Raw genomic sequence first — 20,487 nt, forward strand, 5'->3', positions numbered from 1 at the left:
GAAGGGAAAAAATAATTTGCATTCCAGATGTTCACGATTGTGTGTTTATGTGTTTCGAATGTTCGTGGTTTTCAAGATACTCGTGCATTCAGAAAACACCGGTGCTATTTACCAAACATACCGTGCGGTGCAGGACATTATTTACATTGAAGAGTAGTCCAACATTTTCACAATGTCACCTCTCTTACCATATTATCCCGATTATAAGGCACTTCGGAAAGTATGATTCGCCACAATCTTGTGTCAATTTAAGATACAAATCTGGTATCCCACCTACCAGATAATAAGACACTCCAACCAACTTCTCCATTTAAAATATAGCCTTGTAATCCGCAGAATATGGTAGTTAGATTCCAATGACAGCCCAAATAATCATGCATTTTATAATGTGCAAAAACACAGTGCTACTGCGGGCAATGCATTTGTTGCACTATAATCGTTGTCTTCCAGTACAAATTAGAAATGCGGCAAACAGAACTTGTGGTCTTGGTGAAGGAACAGGGTGGTCCTGACCTCCCAAGTCAACAGCACGTGCAATTCAGATCCTCAGCAATGTCGAGGTACATAAGGAAGAACGAAGGCTTATCCATTAGTGTCAGCTTAAACCTGTTAAAACAAGCTAAGAGCCTTTTGGTCAGGAATACTGGGGCTGGTTGACACAGCTGCTGTGATCTGTCTCCCCCGACTGCCTTGAGCCGGGATTGCATTGCAGACAAAGCATCTGTTCACAACCAAAATGTGACCGTGAATAAAAAACACACCCAAAAATATAAATATTTTTTTACGTGTTTATTATATTTCCATAGGAGCCCGGTATGGAGTACAAACCGCGACGTGGGGGTGGGGGTACAGAAACTCAGGGGACTCAACAAGATTTAAAACTGCTTATTACATCACCACACTGCCATCATCAGCCATCTTCTATCCGTTGCTGCATGAGAGGCCTTCCTACATTACCAGCAAGCCTCACGGTCCTGCCATCAACAATATGCGATTGTCTGCCAAGTTCAAAGGAGGTCTATGGAAACTACACGTGGCCACTGAGGACGATATCACATGGCTCGGCGATTACGCAAACGCTAAATGAAATGAACGGTCCTGCGATGGCGCAATCCATCTTCACACGCAAGAGCTGAGCTTGGGTAGCACCACTTCTGTGGTTGTTGCCCCCCCAGGCGTGCGCGTTCCTCTGGGTGCCATTCCATCACCAGTCTTGCCCGTGTGCTCTGATCCCATCTTGATACGCCTCTTGCCCTTGCTCCTTTAATCATTCTTCAAAAGTCAACACGATGTCTTTAAATTTCAATTGTTCTCTGATCCAAGTGTCCCTCTTTCAGTTTTTCAGTCGACTTCTCAGCATGCATCTTTTCATGGCTCTTTGCAAACTTTTCAGCTTTTGTTCCAAATTCTTTATCGAAGCCCATGTTTCCATGTCAGAGCAGGCAATGTCCACCGATTGAATTCATTCTTCTTTCGACATATTGGTTTGTCTCGTTTAACTATCACTAACTTTTCGAAAGTACTGCATCCTCCTCGCGTTATTTCATTTTACTTAGTATATATTGATTTGTTCTGAAGATATATACTTGATTGTGTTTACCAGTGGTGTCCCTCAAACATTAATTTCCTTCTGTTCAGCTAACTTTTTGTTTATTACTTTCTTCATAATAAGCGAGATAAGGCTGCATGATCATAAAAACGGTTATTTTATTTCAGGATTTTTTTTATGCTGGCTCAAGGAGGAATGCATCTGTCCACATGGCCACCCTCAGTGTAGACACCTGTACATATATGCATAGGCAAATGAGGCCTCCCTGATCACAGTCACAACAACCAATGACTTTTACACTTGGTATGCAACTCGTTTTCTTGAAAACCAGTTTCCCTTGATTGAACATCTAATTGCGGTATCACGTTGAATAGAAAAACACTAAAATGTCATCTCCAGAACATTGTAGTGGGAGAACATATAGACGGAATTTTTTTTGGCAAATAAACGTTGGTAATACTATCTTACATTTGGTGCTGTAGATTTTAATGTTTGGAACCAATTTAAGAAAGCGTTCATTCGCAGTACATATACGAAGGATCGATAGCTTTTTTTACGAAAGGCAAACAATACCCTCGCGATCATTAAGATATCTACGTAACACGCACATTTTAATCACACTGGGTCATGGCTTCAAATACAAGCAGCGGTTTGAGATGCAACTAGGTGAACTAAGAAATATCAGAGCGAACACAATCTTCAGAGAAAGACAATGGGACAGAAGATGCATGCAGATGGAGTAGAAGTGAGAGATGGAATGAGCTAGACATTGAGATGAGATAGGACAGAGATGTATTCGTGTCATATAATTGAACGCACTATATTTAAATGAAAACACTGAACAGCTCCAAACTGGACATCGAAGAATGTTTTTTCTCTGGAGAGCAGGAATTCCTTCCGCATATCGAAGACATTACCACAAGAAACACTCATATGATGCCATCAATTAGTTGCACTTTGTTTTGTCTGTTTAGTGTAACGATGTGGCTTTAGATTGCTGTTTTTATTGTGTTTTAGCTTTGTTTAAAAGCCTTAGAGGCAATGCATGTTGACAAAGGTGCTCCTCCAGTGTGGACACATCAATGAGATCATCATTAGGACCATCTTTGGACACACCCTAAGCTGGAGGGAACACAAACGCCAATTATTCACTGGGGTTAGATTAATACGGCAATAATTAGAGAACTTATCTTATTTGCAGCAAAGTATACCATGATAAGATGCGTGACAGTTTTCCAAAAACGAATATTTTATTTTAACATCCATTCCTGGCCTGTGATGTAACAGCAATTTCATTAAATTTAGCAGCAATTACTACGATTCATACAATTACAGTACTACGAATCGTAACACTGTTCCTGACACAGCTTCTGTATTTCCTGGAATTCGTGTCATCGTTCGACTTAAAACATACTCACAAAGTCTCAAGTGAAAGTATTCGATGTTATACATTAACACCACGACCACAAGTGGCGGGCGGGTGGGGGGGTACGTTATTGGAAGGAATATACAGTATACTTAAATTATCTTATATAGATCTGAAATATCTGATGATTTAAGGCATTGATTCCTCTACCAATTAATAGCCTAATACGAAATTAGAAAAAAAATAAGTCTCACCAGGGTGCCTATGGATACGTGGACGTGGCTTGTAGTCGCCATCGGCATCGACTTAATCGACTCGTCGTTTCAGATCTAATCCGATCAATTTTCCAAACAATTTGCATTAACTCGACTTATTCGAACAAATGAGATGTTTTTTTTTACGCAGAGACACACACACACATCACATCGCTAACCCAAGCATGTCACGTTCCAAAAAACTGCAGTGCGGTATAATTTACATCAGGAGGGTGTTGCAATATCCAACGTATATTTACAGGACACCGTGACCTGCTTAAGTCTCAACTGACGCCAAGTACGGGGCTGTTTATGAGCACACACCCTTTTATTGAAAGAGGATTAGCACTCAGTGCAACTGGAAGAAAACAAACATAATCTGCAAATCCCAGGGCTGGTGGTGGGGAAAATGTTACACATATTTTAGAAAGTCCCCTTATTATTTTCTTACATTGACATTCATGTGGGACCAGGTGAAAGTCAATCAATCCCTGCATGCTCTGTAATTCCACATATGCAGAGGTGTAGCCATAACAATATATTAATTATCAGAGCATGTTTGTTTGCACGTTTTGCAACAAGTTACGTGTGGTAAATGCAGACGTTATGCCTTGCAATAGGTATCTACAGTATTTGGTGTTTGCACACCTTAACACCTGTTTTATTGCCAGAAAGGGTAATGCCTATTCATGTTTTTTCATCATAACAATTACTCTCTCACGCCACTTTAGGCGGAAGGGCCTCCACTAGACGGAGCTCTTAGAGCCCCCTTCTAGAGGCTATTTGGTCTACTCTTCCACGCCGCAGACCAAACATCTTGGGAGAGATGTAAGTTACCCACGCTTCACCCCACCATACGCAACGTGTTGCGTACCCGTTTATACTGTTGGTAGGCTACAGCGTGGGTGACTCCCACCTCTCCCGAGATGTTTGGCCTGTGGCGTGAGAAAGAGCAGACCAAATTTCCCCCGAGGGGGCTAATTCAAACTCTATTGTTTCAACTGCCGCGCAAAGAGGTCGAACTGAAAATGCGACCTTTGCACCAGAGGCAGTCGTAAAATAACACAGTTTAACAAGTAGGCTTTCGCGACCAATATCATCCATAACACATTTGGGGGGGGGGGGGGGGGGGGTTAGATCACGTAAATATGTGACGTTAAAACCGCCACCACCCGGCACAGCCAATTAGTAAGGTTTGTTACATAAATAGAACATGCCACTTCGTTACTAGAGTAGTGGCATCCACGGAGACACACTAGAACTTGGAGGCAACACGTTTACTACAACACCCCAACAGGGTAACTACATACATGTATGGGATAACGACATAGGTGGTAGCTAACTTCCACTAGCGGCTAAACCACGACGGGCAACTACAAAACCGGGTCAGGTCAGTAACGTACTGCCTGACCCACGATGCCGAGCGTGACGACTGACGACCAAAGATCGAGGAGACAAAGCACGGCGGGTTGATTCCAGAAGACAGCCCGCATCGGCGCTCGGGACTTCCCTTTTATGCCCCTGAGCATGGCCTGGCCCCGCCCTCGGCCACGCCCCCTTCTAGATCCTACTAGAGGGTTCTGGGCCTTCTGTCACGTGTCCCTCTCGCACACCCCTTGGTCCCCCTCGCTACTCTCTCCTGGTCACGTGCCCTCTCGGGTTCACCCAGACCAGGGGTCGGCAACCAAAATAACAATAAGAGCCATTTCTTTCCAATTCGGTACAAAATTCAGTATTTCAAGAGCCGCAATGCATCTGAGTACATACTGTACATACGTACATATCGTCAAGAAGCAGCCCGTAAAGAGCCGCATGCGGCTCCGGAGCCGTAGGTTGCCGACCCCTGACCCAGACTGTCATATCCTAAAGTGCCGTCTCTCTCGCCGTTACCAGAAGCATGCCCCCTAGGGCCCGCTTCTATGCCATGCACACTCTGGTGCCAGAGAGAGACGCCAACATGCACAGTACCACTCTTCGTCCAATAGCTGGCGCTAGACGCCATAGTGACTCAATATGTATCACTACACTAGTACAGCACACCGGTGTGTTGGAGGGTAAATCCACAACATTTACAATCTGAGTACGACGTTTCGTTTACGTGACAACCCTTACCAATGAGCTTTGTTGGGTGGTGGCGGGTTTAACGACATATTTATATTTACGCGATCTAACCCCAAAAAAACTATATTATGAGTAAAATAACACGTTTAACACTTTATCTGTCCATCACAAATAAGTGAAAGAGCGAGGACTATACGTGGCATGGCACAGTTATGGTTGTAGCGAAACTGAGTAAATGCAGTGTGGATGATGGCACCTTTGAAAGACAACTTTGTAAGCTGCAAGCACTACATTTTATTTCAGGTCGATCTTCTGTGATCACATTATGGGGCAGACGCACATCGTCTTCATTTCCACAACAGCACCACGATTTAATTCATATGAACAGTAAATACAATGGCGAAATGTGTTATATAACTGGACGGTTAGTATAATTATACATTTAACATGTGCTGGTGCTGCTGCTGCATTGGCAGTGGCCCAAGAGCACAATTAACAACACTCAACACACTCAATAATGAGCCCAAAAAATATATATGTTTCGTGCAATGACCATTTCTTCAAAGCATACGTCCTTGCCAATTATAAAGATTTAAATCCAGTCCTCTTCCTGTTGTCAACGAATGTGTTCACCTTCTTTCCACCGAACGTAGCCAACCGCGCAAATCGAAGGTGCGGGGGAAGGACAACAGACTCCGTATACATAAACAAAACAGTCCTAAATTCGTGAGTTTTCACTCTTTGGTTCTTTCGGTAAAGTCACGTATAAAGATAAAATAATAAATTAAATAATAGCATACGACGTTTTGATTGCAACACAAGCAATCATCATCAGGTATAAATGAAATAGCAACAAAAATCTAACCAGAAAACTATAGACAGACATATAAGCAGACAGATATCACCAAGATACATAGAGAGAGAGAGAGAAACACATAGGCACACAGAGAGAGAACGTCTCTGTGACACAAGCTCCAAATTAAGATCGTGAGTTTTCCATTTGAAATGAAAAGTGCACAGTTCCGGTGGCCTTCTAATGTCCGAGTGTTGCAGACAGTTGTAGAGGGACACGTAAACACATTTGCGATGCCATGCCCCGTCTGGCGTTTGTAATTGTTATTTACAGGGTGATCCAGATGTCTTGTGACGCCAAATTAATTGACTCTTAATTTGTATTCACCTATTTGCATATTCATTTTTTTATAACCATTTTACTTTATTAAGTTTTAGACAAGGCCGTAATTATAATATATATTATATATTGGGGGGGACACATTCCCCCCACAGCCCCTCCAATATATTGCTATAAAAATATTTACAAAATAATAATTGCGATGCTATGTGAATACAAATAACAATTCGCTAAACCTTGGCCACAATATCTGGACTTGTCTTCATATAACAATGCATAGCTTTCTGTTCATATGATTGTGGTTATGGTTGTACTTTATGAATCCCTAATCTCTGCCATTACATACAATGAAACAAGAAAAGGTAAAAAAGAAAAAACAGCAATGTAATACAATACACTATTAGACACTATTGTAAAAAACTAATTTAAAAAAGTCCATCCCATGTGTTATTGAATTTTTTTATATTTTAGGCAGGAAATTAGTTTTCAAATTTAGATATTTTTTTCTGGGGGGGGGGACCCCAGACCCCCTGGAAGATTTGATCCCCTCCCAATGTTGACTCCATGGCTACGGCCTTGGTTTTAGATAATTAAATGGGTTGGAGGGGGGTATGGGTCACAATACATCTGGACCACCCTGTACCAGTCATGCATTGGGTATGGGCTCCACCTGGGCAAAGCCACTGAGTTTGGAGGTGAAACCTCCCACTGGTTCCACGTGTGAGTCATCACCTGACGTCACCGCCCTCCTATTTGGCTCCGCCCCTTCCCCCCCCATCACCCCCCCCCCCATCACTCCCGCCTGTTATTGACGTCATTCTCACACCCTCCCCCCCCACCGGATCGGCCCTCGCGCGCCCTCCTATTGGTTGAGGCGGGGGGCTTTCACCCCTCCCTCTCCCCGCCCTCCCTCCCCCCCTACCCCCCCGCCCTTCACTCCTCCCCCACCTCGCGCGCCAACCAATGGTAACGCGCAATAGTGGTCACGCGGTTGCAGGCCTCGCCCTGTGATTGGTGCGTTTCCTGGTGGGGGGGGCGGGGCCGTGTTTTTTTCGTATTTCGAGAGGCGAGTTTGGCGCGAGGGCTGCGCGGGAAAAACCAAAAAAAAACCGACGGCGAGAGAGGAGCGAGCGGTACGGAAACCACTCGTAGTACCACTTATTCGCTCGCTCTTTCTCTCTGTTTCCTCTCGTTCGTTCTCTTCGCAACTCCTCACTCGTCGTGGTCGTGGTGGTGGTGGTGACGAGGAACGCGTGAAGAAGAGCTTACACGGACATCGTAGAGCGCCCGGACGGGGTGGGGGGCGGCCGCCGCCTTCTTCAAAACCAGGTTCGTGAAGTTTTTTTTTCTTCTTCGATTTATCGAAAGTTTTTGCCGCTAAGAACCCGGCCACACGAGTTCGCTACCCGCTGAACGATCCACAACAACAGTGGACGATTATCTTGAACCCTTTCTGGACTCAACCTTGAGTGAGTAGCCTGGCCGCGGTGTGTAAACATCAGCCTTGGGGAGACAAAGACGGCCGGGCGTGGATGTTGGCCACTCATCGCCACATATGTGGTTACTTAAGTTACTCTTATGTGGTAAACAAGTAGCCGCTACAATGTAGTTAACCAAAAGTTGGGCGGGTTGCGATTGCCTCAAATAGCTACTCTTTACCAGCGTCTAATACTTCATCTGAAGCTTTCGTGGACTGCAGTAATCGATACTCATTGGGTCTTTTCGATAAAGTCACGTAGCTAGAACATCGTGATCGATTAGTTGTCTACCTACGTGACTTTACCGAAAGACCCAAAGAGCTTCTACTAGTACCCTTGACGACTTGGGTACATCGCTCGCCTACAAACACTTCGCGTTCGTAGCCACGGCGTTGTTATGATTAACGTTATAATGTTATAATAATATAATGCGTGGTGCTTTGTGTCTCTACTTGTGTGTGTGAATCGCACACACTAGTTGTGTAAACGATGTATGTACATTACAATAACGCGGGCTACATTTGCGTTCCAATGGGAGAGGAAGCAGCAGCAGGAGCAGGAGGAGGAGGTGACACGTCCACTCCCCCTCTTCCCGCTCTTATTTCTTCTCAACGCAAATTCGTGGGGGGGGGGGTTTCTCTCTTAAAACTTTAATAATCGACGACGTTTCGAAGTCGTCACCGAGTATTTTAACAGCGTTGCCTTCAACCCGTGTTTCGTAATTCACGGCGATTAATTTTAAACGCGGGAACGGTGTTTTTAAAGGCGCTTTTTTTCGAATTTGAATACAAATTTGGCGCTATCTCTTACCCCGAGTTCCTCTTAACGATTATAACATTACTCTCAACGCAGGTTGCACTATTGTTAATACTCAACAGCTATTAACACAAACGTCTATCGGCTGTGCGAGGTTTTATTTCCAATGAATGTATACTTTTGGCAAATTAACGCGGCTAACTTATTGCTAAGCATTAACCTGAGCCCATAGAGGAAGCTGATTCATCAAGGTGAGAGCAATTCCGTACTGGAAGTTGTTTTTTATAATTGTAATTGTTTTCATATTTTGTTTACGTTTGTATTTATAAAGTGTGCGTGTTGTTGATAAGTTTGCAGGCATGAGCTCTGGGGGGAGTGAGCATACTGGGAGCCAGGTGACCCTACTATGGTCCAAAGAACAGAAGGTTGGTCCGCCGTACTCCAGTCTGTTCTGTACAATCCACACAGTACATTATGCACCTTGTACTTTAAACTACACAATACAGATTTCGATTTAAAGCTTTCGTGACTGCAGGGATTCATCTTCTTGGTTCTTTCGGTAAAGTCACGTAGAAGGAAAATAATAAAATAAATATTTTTTTTTGTTTTCTTTTTATTATTTTCCTTCTACGTGACTTTACCGAAAGAACCAAGAAGATACACAAAACAGATTACACTCCATGCAGTACGTTTACATACTGTACAGTTTAGAGTAATCTACACTGACAATGATCCACTCTACAGAGGATTCCACTGTATGCACTAACTATTTTGATGTTTGATTAATATATATTGGAATGGGGTAATGAATCTATAGTGAATATATGTAAGTGATGAGAAAATACATCACAACAGACAAATTCAAGCTGGAAAGAAATAGATTGATGAACACATTCGGTTCTCAAAAGCACTGAATGTGGGGCCATTTTGTTGGTATGACCACATTTTCTCAATTACTTCAATTAGTGGTCTATACAATAGCTTTATTCAGTTGTTTTGAACTGGTGGCCTGCACACATGCAATACAAACCTTTGCATGTTGTTACATCTAAATTAATCTCTGAAGGTTTATTCATGCTTCGTACTTGTAAACATACAAACAGTGCAGGCTGCTGTTGCCAATTGTTGTGCACAAATTTACGCCTACAATACGTCTAAGTGTGCTGAAAATGCGATGTTCTTTCCAGGAAAACTGGCCAAGCGACGTGATAAGGAAAATCCCAAAGACTCCAAACAAGCATGAGTTGGCGCTGCAGATCGTCAACTGTCAAGGGGACAGAACGCCGACCAAGCCGCCATGCGGCGAAGATGAGCCTTGGGTAACGCCCAAGCGGAGGAGGAGTACTTCCCCGTGGTCCACCAAGGCTGGCACCGACCCCTTGACCCCCACAGCAAATTTAAAGATGCTCATCAGTGCGGCCAGTCCAGAAATCAGGAACCTGGAAAACCGAAAGAAGGTTCTCTTTCGGCGTCTTGATAACGAGTTGGATGACGAGAGCTCGCAGGTTTGCACCGTGTTTATACTTACATTATTGTGGTTTGTTTGCCTTTAATGCATTCACCTCGGTTTTTTGCAGCTATTCTAAATGACAATTATAGTGAGTATAGAATCATATTGACTAGATGTGGGCTGGTGCTTTTCTTAAAGAAAATAACCAATTTTTGGTCTGAGCTGACATTGTTAATGCAGCACACATCTTGCATACATTTTATGGTGAAGGTTTTTCTCTCTCCGTTGTGGGTTTTAGGATACATTTTTTGGAGAGGAATTTGAGCGCTCAACTGGCAGCCGAAAAGAAAAAAGCCTGGGTCTGCTTTGCCTCAAGTTCCTGGCCCGCTATCCAAACTACCCGGAATCTACCTCTCGCTACACCATTTCCCTGGATGAAGTTGCTGCTGAGCTCAGTGAGTGGAACTTGTACAGCAGTGTTATTTCAGGGGGGGGGGGCACTTTTGCCGATAAGGCATCGGCTTAACACGTAGGCTTTATGTATACGATCAATATCATCCATAATAGTGTTCTTTTGGGTCGGATCGCGTAAATATGAGGCATAAGTGTGAGGGCTGCCATACCGCCTGCAAGGTGGTGGTTTGTGTATTTTTGGTGGCCACATGTCAGGGGCCCACACTAAAGGCCATTGCTGTACAGTCCTAGTTGGCATACTCAAATTTTTTTTTAAATATACACATTTTGTGATTGGTTCTATAAATATTGAAAAATGTGTTCCTTTTTTTCTAAATGTATAAAAAAATAAACTTTTTGTATTATTGCAATGATAACATTTCAATACCCTGATTTGTGTTTTAATTAATATTTCTCCCCTAAAAAAAATGTACGTGAATGTAGGTAACATGTTAATGTACACGCTGCTAATAAGCGTAATATTTAAGGAATGCCAGTGGAAGTTTTGTCGACAACTGTTAATTAACTTTTATTTTATAAACCTCAATGTTTGACAGGTGTCGAGCGACGGCGGATATACGATATTGTGAATGTCCTGGAGAGCTTGGATCTAGTTAGTCGTGCCGCCAAAAACCGCTACTCGTGGAATGGGCGGCACAAACTGCCAAGCACACTCGCCTTGCTGCGCCAAGCTGCCCAGCAGCAGGGCTTCGCCGCCCTCGCCAATCGCTTCCAAGACGGATACGCGGAAACCTGTACGCTCGTTGACTCCAACACGCACAGTCAGATGGAGCTCAAACGTCCACCCAAGGCCGAGTTCAGCTCGCTGCAGCAGGATAAGCGTCCCAAGCCGAGTACGGAGCATGTTTTGCTGTTTTTAGTCACATCCCATGTTACAACAAAATTACAGCATGTTTTTATGGATATGCCAACATTTAATTTCACATTGTACTGTTATTACATTTAAATGTTTAATTCACCAAGGTCATCCTTGCAAAAGAGGCATGTTTCATGTGTCTCAATGGGTTGATTTAATCTCCTGTTTGAATAAGGGATGCAATAATAACAACCATGTTTTAATATTTCTTAGTTGCATGTGGTTGAATATTTGGTGGGTTTTTTTGCAGCACTTTTTCTCTTTGATTATTCATTTCTTAAGGGTCAGCATTGGTGACTCTTAGAACACTTAACTTGACATTTTTAAAATCAATAAACAAGAACCCAATTGATAATTGGTTCTTTACCCTTCTATCTGGCAACAAAACTGACACCTTTTTGCAAGGAGTCATGTTTGCATAGACCGCAATACCTGCAGTCATAAATACAAACAAAAGACATAACTCTGATAATGTGCACTGTCCTTGAAGTTGATTGGTCCACACCCGAGACAGCTTTCCTTCGAGCCTAGTCTCATATGGGTTGGACCAGATGACGCCAAAAGGCGCACAACTCAAGGACAATGCACCATCAGAGTATGAGAGCTCGGGGCAAGCATCTACACTTGTTTGTATTTATGACTGCAGGTATTGCGGTCTATGCAAACATGACTCCTTGCAAAAAGGTGTCAGTTTTGTTGCCAGATAGAAGGGTAAAGAACCAATTATCATATTTTTACTGGCAAATGAGGTCCCCATAGTGAAGAACCCAATTGATTTGATTACTTTGGAATCTGCACTTTGTGATATTAGGTGGTGGTCGGAAGGACAAGTCTCTGAAAGAAATGAGCAAGAAGTTTGTGATGCTATTCCTGGTGGTGAGGAACAATGTGGTATCACTGGAAATGGCTGCCAAGGTCTTGCAGGGAGGAAGCCAGTTTGATGTTCGAGACAACTGCAAGCTTAAGAGTAAGTCTATATTTTTTTATTTTATGTATATTTTTATCTTGTAACAATGTAACCTCCACTAAGGAGGTAATGTGGGTTTGTAGTTACCAGGTTCCACATGAATGAACAACTTGATTTAGCCATGAATGTGCTAAATCAAGTGCTCATTCTAGATAAATATTTTGCAGACAAACCACATCTAGTTCAAATTGTAATATATTTGTCAAGTTGTGTTTCTCGTAATTAAGTGTGTTAGCAGCAGGTACTTAAATTGTGTTTTTGAATATTTTATGTTCAGCTAAAATCCGACGGCTATACGACATCGCGAACGTGCTGACGAGTCTGAGCCTCATCAAGAAGGTGCAGGTGATGGAGGATCGAGGGCGCAAGCCTGCCTTCCAGTGGGTAGGCCCTGAAAACCTGCCTGAGGTCAACGGTGAGTACCCCTAACCCAGTTGGCACTGACTCTTACTGATCCGTGTGAAAGATGACGGTGCAAGGAACTTCAGAACAATGGAGGATATTGTTTTAATTTATAACAGTCACAGTTTGTTTGTATGTATGCATGCCATTAAACGGTCACTTGCAAATTGTCAGAGGTGTTTAACTTTTAAAAAATTCTCAATTGCATATTTTCTGCTCTTTCATCAGAATTTGCTGTCGTCAATGCCGTGCCAGTACAACTTGTGACTGCGACTGTGCGTGAAGCAGTAGCAGCAGGGGAGGTGTTGAGTGTGAAGGTGTCCAGCCCCAAGATGGCCCGTCGTGTGCCACGTGATGGGTTTGTGCGCCACTCCTCTTTTCAAACCAGCAGTAGCGCAATCGAGGCTGAACACAGGAAGATCAGCTCGGCGCCATGCAGCCCCATCAAACGTCATTCCGGTGAGTGAGAGCTAACAGATAAGAGGCTAATATGTGAATAATTCTATTTTTATAATAAGGAAGTCCTCAATGAGCCTTAACAACTTTTTTTTATGAGGGTTCTGCAATGGGGTGCTAATTTCAATGATGAATATTTGGCATATGGGAAAATCCCAGGATACATGGAGAAAACCCTCACAGATGAATTCAATCCAATTGCCATCTGGCCACATTGCAGCCCAGACGGTTTGTGAATGTCACAAATTGTGTGATCCACTAACCCTTTCCTCCAAAGCATTCAATTACAAGTGTGCCACCACATGTAATCCTGCTGTGGTGATACGTAGACCCCATCAACTGGATTTTGGGCAGGTGTTGCAAAATGAAGATAATAGTTATGTTTGTTCACGCATGCATAAAAAGAATGGTTGAAACTTAACTTCGATCGGATGTCATCGTGGTTATAAAGTACTGTTGACATGGTTGTTGCTCCGTATAGTATTTAATGTGTTTACTTAATGTGCTTGCAGATGCCTGCTGTCTTGGGCTCAACGATCTAAGCAGAATGGACCAGCTGGCAACTATTTGCAAGTTACACCTGGAAGCACAGTAAGTATAATGACAGTTTTATCAAGTGGTACGTTTTAAAAAAATAGTAAGGTATAGATTTACTGACTAGTTTTAATTCTTATTTATTTAATAGATATCGACAACAAACAACTTTTTCTAGTTGTGTTGCAAAGAAGCAGTACATTCCAGCACTGGATTATAAGCAGCGCTCAAACTTCGCCTTCAGATTCCTAAATTCCTTACCGCATTAAGCTGCGCTTTTTCCCATAAATGCACAAGCGTAAACGCTTGTCTGGCGGTGCTGACGCGTGCAGGCCCAGCGAGGGAGTGGCAAGCCAGAACTTGAGGCAGCACGCAAAGCCGCTGACAGAGGCCCAGGCACCGACAAGCAAAGTGCGGCACGCTGCATCTGTATCTCAAGCCCAGGTGTGTGCACGCATGATTTCAATTTTTTTTGTTATGGACAAGGATACTTTGTTTTCTTTGTCTTCGCAATACAGTATATGTTCCTTCACATACGCACATTTTAGAGCTATTACTTTGTATCTTGTAGTTTGTGTACGACTCGTACGGACTTATACGTTTAAAGTGAAAATTGCAATTAAAATAAAATGTATTTTAATTGCAATGCTTATTTCACAGTTTCACAGGTAAATTATTCATTGTGTTATTTCACACTAAAAATTCTAAGAATTGGCCTTTTTCTTTTGCAGGTGGTGAGCAGTACAAACTCCGTAATTGGACGTGTGACCGAGAAAAATGGCTCCTCTCCTCCATGTGAATATCATGAGAAGTCGACATGTGGTTTGGAGGCAAAGGTCACTTCCCAACAAAAAGTCAAGCAGCCATCCCTTAATCCACAAGCACCAAGTACAGCAACAATACCGGCTGCATGTGAAAACAACATGGTCTTCATAAATGTGAGGTTCCTCAACTTCCTACTACATTGATGGCACACCAAAGGCTTGCCCATCCGTGAGGGTTCTGTTCTTTAAAATAGCCGCAGTCTGCAAATCCGCGATCCGCAAACTTAAAGGCATATGGGAAAACTGTTTGGTTCGCAGATCGTAATACGACACCCCCTCATTTTATGTTACACTACTTTAACCCAAACATGAAAACGGAAAGTATTTTTGTATGTTAAATATTAATATTTTCTACAGCGTTAAATATAACTTGTACTGTAAATGTATAGAATGACAAAACAAACGCATACAGTAAATATGCAATTTAAACAAACTATAAATAATTCTATCTACTATGATGGTGGTGGCCGTGTGCATTCTGCGACAGCAATTAGAGTACAATACTGTACTTCTTTACGATGCATACAGGAATCCCGTGGTCAACTGCAAATGGTCAAGTCACAGGGGTGAGAGTGGAAAACTATACCTCAATACAATTACGTGAATAGTCAAATCCGTGATGGGAAAAAACCCGGGATGGGCAATGTTTAAGTGTAACGTTTTCACACTTGTTTTTACATCTTAAAAAATGATTTGTGATAATGTAATAATAATATGCATTTTTTTTATCCATGATAGTCCGGAATAAGTCTTGATACTTTTTTAGGAGATGTTTGACCTGAGGGTTTGGCTTTTGGAAGGACACGAGTTCTCTGAGAATCTACACAAGAGGCTAATACTGTAATCTCCAAAAAGACGAGTTAAATCCACTTAGTATACTGCCATCTTCTGGCTAACTCCCAGTTAGGTGGGGTTGAAAGTTTAGCAAAGTTGTAAAATGCAACCCTCGCTTCCAAAGTGCTGAATTAGGTATGTGCCACCATGTCCGATGTGTGTTTGCTTAAAACAAGTTTGGTTTGTATTGTAGATGAAATGGCTCACGAATCACTGCATATCCAGTAGAATAATTTAATTTGGAATCATACATTATTTACAACACATGGAAAAGGAAAAAACATGTGCTTGGTAAATACTGTTCATGTAAAATATTTGCATCATATTTTTGTGGCTCAGATTGTCAAAATGCGAGCAAATACTCGTGTTAAAAATGTTGTTCTGTTGTGTGTCCAGGGATTCCAGCCTGTGGGATACATGAACTCCATACCCTTCACCTCGGTGACCAGCCCTCAGGAATCTGGCCAGGGCAAAGCTAATGGGCTTAAGGCCATACCCAACCAGTACTATTACATTTCTCCACCTGCAGGTAACTTGACCATGATGTGGAATTTCTTTCAACTCTTGCTGCAGACCAAAAATGTATTAATCATTGTTGGCTTTTCACCTGCTGATAAATCTGTATCCTAAGATCTCAATTTGGCAAGGTACAAAGCACATGCTTTGTACATGCATCCTTGCTTACGTATTAGTACAGTAGTCACCCTATACTATATCTGTTTAACGTGTCCATAACTTTATTTGTAATTATGCTATTAATCAGTCTAAACATTCTGCCTAAGTTATCTTGCGCTGCAAGGAATTTATGATATAACATTGATTTATGTTTGTAATATTTTTTTTATTTCTCACGTGACCTGTTTTTTGCTGTCATTTGTATTTGCTTCATGTCTGATTTTGTCATTTTGGTGACCCCCAGGTCACTTTAAAATTTTGAATTTCCTGTGTGTCGTTCTCACCTGGTTAAAATATAAACTTGAACCCTCAAAACATTGTGATTAATTGAACATTATAATGGGGTTCTTTTTCACATTTTCAGGCTATGTAATCTGCCAATATTTATAAATAATTAACTTATATTTTAATGCATGTCATTTCTTTGTTTAATAATTGCACAGGTTCTCATCCTATGCTGGCGTTCTGCTTGCCAACACTCACTGGGATACGAATGCAGCAAGGCGTACAGCTGTCTCCGTCTGCGTGTTCTCCCTTGGCACTCATCAAGGCGCCGTTGTCACCTCAGTCAAATTATGAGGAGATGCCCAAGCCGCTGTCACCAGCGCTGCAGGCACACCAAGGCCAGCCCTTTACCGTTATCATGCACTCGGTAAGCCTGCTTAGACAATTCTGTAAATCCTTAATTTCTTATTTGATGGTTCCTCGTGTATATTTGAAGGTTTTAATTAAGAAATGCAAGTAAGAAACAGCAGTACGTTCACTGCTCTGTGAAACCAGTGACCCGAGTTTAGTTCCCGGCCATGACTAATAACAGTGTCAAGTGATTGGATGGTCGAGTTCTAGGCCCCCAACTCCACCTACACAATCCCCAAACTGACCAATGTGAAATATGGTGAAACAACCCCAATAACTGACACTGCTTGGAGAGTGGCTTCATCTAGCAGGCTGTATATTTTGCTCCAACTACAATCCAATCTGTTTAAATACGTATGAATTGTCGAATGGATTAAATATGTATCATATTTTGATTAATCAGCAGTGTCTAAGCCCATGTTCTTGTCAGGGTCACCTTCACTTTCTTGGGTTTTTGATTCCTCTGAAAACTGTTTTGTTTTTGTACAGCCCCAGGCCGGCACGCCAAAGAACACCCACATCCCGAATATGTTGGTGGATCACCTGTTCCGGACCCCTGGGGAGCTGCGTCTGGGCCTCGCACCTGCGGTCCCAGTGCGAGCGGGACCGGGTGGCTCCCTGTCCTCCCGTGGGGAGCCCTCGCTCATCCCTCAGCGACGTCTTAACCTCGATGACAGTTGATGGACGATAGCGAGTCTCAAGGCAGCTTTTTACATTGGTGCTAAGGTTATGTACGTGTACGAAAGACGAATGGCGTATAATACGAGAATCTTAATTGTATGCCATTTATTGTTGGAGATAAAATTGGTGTGGGGTAGTGTTGCGATTTTTGGTGGTAACTTTGATTGTGTCATGGACTAATATAGATATATACAATACAAAATAGTTATGCTTTGAGTGTATTACATTTCGTGGGTAATGGACAACTCGTGCATATGTGGGACAAGAGGTATTCTTTTTGATTAAACATTGCAATTTTTGGCAGATTTTGCATTATTCATTACAATTGAACCGCAGACTAAGGACCACTATGCATATTTAAACCAAACTAAGAATGACAGCTGCAGAAATGTTTACTCACGGCACTAATCAAGCTTTGATGTAATGTATGTAAAAAGGTCAGCATTAATGTGTTTGCTAATCAAAATAACTGTTAACCTTAGAATCTTCAACAATGCAAAAACAACACTTCCAAAAATTGTAAACTGAGTTTAGCTTGAACCGTTGAATCTTCTTATTGTTGCATATGAGTTTGCTTGTGTTGTGGTTGCTTGTTGGAGCCTTGGGATTTGGTGTCTGCTTATAAACGTTGGCTCTGCTGTAGTAATTTTTTATATTCCCTTTGGACCATTTGAAAAATCGAATTACGATGTTTATATTGTACAAAGCAATTGTAAGAATTTAACTTGGTGTAAAAAAAAATTCTTGCAGCATACACTTGCATGTTTATTAATTGTATACCTATTTTTTTTATCTTTATTCACATCGATTACATATTTAACCTTGTGAAGCTTGTTTTAAAAAAATATATAGGATACTGTACTTGATCTATGCAATGCACTAAATTGTATGCTGTACATTAGAACTCATTTAGATAGACTTGTACAGAGCCATATACTGTAATTACTTGAAAAGCAAATGCCAAACATCTTGGCTGTGATGAATCAACTTTAATGCCCTGTTTTAGTGGGAATGAATAAATGGTGATAATAGGTTACTTTTAAGTAATGTCAGTTTTATTAAGTTATTAAAACGAAATTTTAGTTAAAGTATCATTACTTTAAAAACAAATGTATTGCTTTAGAATATTAACAGCATTTCCTGTTAATATTATAAAGCAATACATTTTTCCTGTTAACAGGTTTATATGTTGCTTATGTACAGTTCAAAATGTAATTTTAATGTGAAATAATGAGTTATAATATACTTGGATAGGCCTAATGCAGTGGTGCTTTTGGATATGTAAGGATTGAAAATCCAGTACTGTATATCAAACATTAGTGTTCATCATGTGTATAACATTCAAAGCTACCCCTGCACCCCAGTGGAATTATATTTTAATAAATGTGAAGAACGTAATGGCGGTTTGGTTTCTTTTGGGTGAAAAGCTGAAACTGCAGAGTCACTGCTGGTGGAGGATGGGATTGACTTTTAATGTGTGTGTCTTCACAGTTAAAATTGTTTTTATTTACAGTTGCACATTATACATTTTCAGACTTTCACCAGTTCAGGTATGCTACAGTTTTGATTTGAAGCTTTCGTCACTGCAGGAATCCATACTCTTTGGTTCTTTCGGTAAAGTCACGTAGGTATAAAATTAATTACGACGTTTTGGGCGCAACACAAGCGTCCGTCATCAGGTGGGAAAGCATGATCTGCTGCCAAGGCAGACTTTTAAAAGGTTTGAAATAGATGTAGCCCAAGGGTTATAAAGAAGTGCCCGGGGTTAATTATGTTAATGTGAGATTAGCATGTAAAAGTAAGCTCGGAGAGCGGCCTCGATAAGGGCATGGAAGTGGCTATGTTAATGTGAGAGATTAGCATGATGTTCATGTGTGTGCATCTCCGACCAGCACCACCTAACCAGTGAGTTGGAGCACGTACACCAAGCCCTCAGGATGAACGGATACTCGGACCGTACAATCCGCAAAGCTGTCCCCAGCCATGCGGAGACAACCTTCTGAGGATCCAACCAAAACCATCACTTTACTGTACATAGCAGGGGTTACCAAAATTATTGCTAAAATCTTAAACACAAGATCCAGGTTCGTTTCAACACCGCACAAAATCCGTGATTTAATCCCATCTGTAAAGGATGTGATTCCTGACATGCAATACCCTGGTGTCTACAAACTGAGTTGTGGTTGCGGCAGCAGTTACATTGGTGAAACGAAACATGTCTCGGACCGCGTTCATGAACACAAGGCAGATCTGAAACACGGTAGGACCAATACCTCTGCAGTTGCCGATCATTGTTTTCACGCTGTGGGCTCACGAAATAGATTTTTCCAAAACGAAGGTACTCTGCAAACCTACCGGCTACCTTCATAGTATTTGTTCATGAAGCCATCCAGATATATAGACAACTTCAACCGAGAGGATGGGTACAAACTGAGCAATAATTGGAAGGACGTTATTAACCAGGTAAAGTCTTAACTGACTGATGTTTCCATCCTACCTGCCTATGTCAGCTGTTATTTCTGACTCTCTGTGTCTCTCTCTATGCCTCTCTTAGATCTCTCATGCCTACATTTCCTTTGCATTGCAGTCTCATGCCTTTGGATTGCACTCTTATACTCACATGTCCTTTGGATTGCACCCGTTGGGTTGCACTCCCTCGTCTCGGAGGCCACTCTCCTATCTTACAGTTACATGCTAATCTCTCACATTAACATCATGCTAATCTCTCACATTAACATGCTAATCTCACATTAGCATAGCCACTTCCGTGCCCTCGTTGAGGAGGCCGCTCTCCTGTCTTACAGTTACATGCTAATTTTTCACATTAACATCACTAGCCCCGGCCACTTCTTTATGACCCTTGGGCTACACCACTTTCAAACCTTTTAAAACAGTCTGCCTCAGCAGCAGATCATGCTTTCCCACCTGATGACGGACGCTTGTGTTGCGCCCGAAACGTCGTGATTTATTTTTATTTTATACCTACGTGACTTTATCGAAAGAACCAAAGAGTATGCTACAGTTTGGCTGGCATATACGAATCTTGAACATACTTTCAACGTTATACCAAGATCCCTCGCCTGGTATGAAGGAGGTCGTGGG

The 20,487-nt window shown here is 42.0% G+C and overlaps 1 protein-coding gene across 2 annotated transcripts; it reads left to right on the forward strand.

The window, feature by feature from the left end:
* Nucleotides 1–7,460: 7,460 nt before the first annotated feature.
* On the forward strand, nt 7,461–18,783 carry LOC133350275 (transcription factor E2F8-like). 2 transcript variants are annotated; one of them, XM_061564449.1, is made up of 14 exons: nt 7,461–7,691; nt 8,947–9,021; nt 9,784–10,101; nt 10,345–10,501; nt 11,057–11,353; nt 12,188–12,343; nt 12,621–12,758; nt 12,974–13,204; nt 13,714–13,792; nt 14,068–14,179; nt 14,467–14,673; nt 15,790–15,922; nt 16,512–16,720; nt 17,194–18,783. In XM_061564449.1, the coding sequence occupies exons 2-14, from the start codon at nt 8,956–8,958 to the stop codon at nt 17,383–17,385; spliced, it is 2,295 nt and encodes a 764-aa protein (XP_061420433.1). In that variant the 5' UTR covers nt 7,461–7,691; nt 8,947–8,955; the 3' UTR covers nt 17,386–18,783. The 2 variants fall into 2 exon arrangements, with proteins under 2 accessions (XP_061420433.1, XP_061420434.1); XM_061564450.1 differs by having other exon boundaries at nt 8,954–9,021.
* Nucleotides 18,784–20,487: the final 1,704 nt, after the last annotated feature.

Source organism: Lethenteron reissneri, chromosome 33 (assembly GCF_015708825.2).
Source record: "Lethenteron reissneri isolate LAM-NWPU_2019-01 chromosome 33, ASM1570882v1, whole genome shotgun sequence".
Lineage (NCBI taxonomy): Eukaryota > Metazoa > Chordata > Hyperoartia > Petromyzontiformes > Petromyzontidae > Lethenteron > Lethenteron reissneri.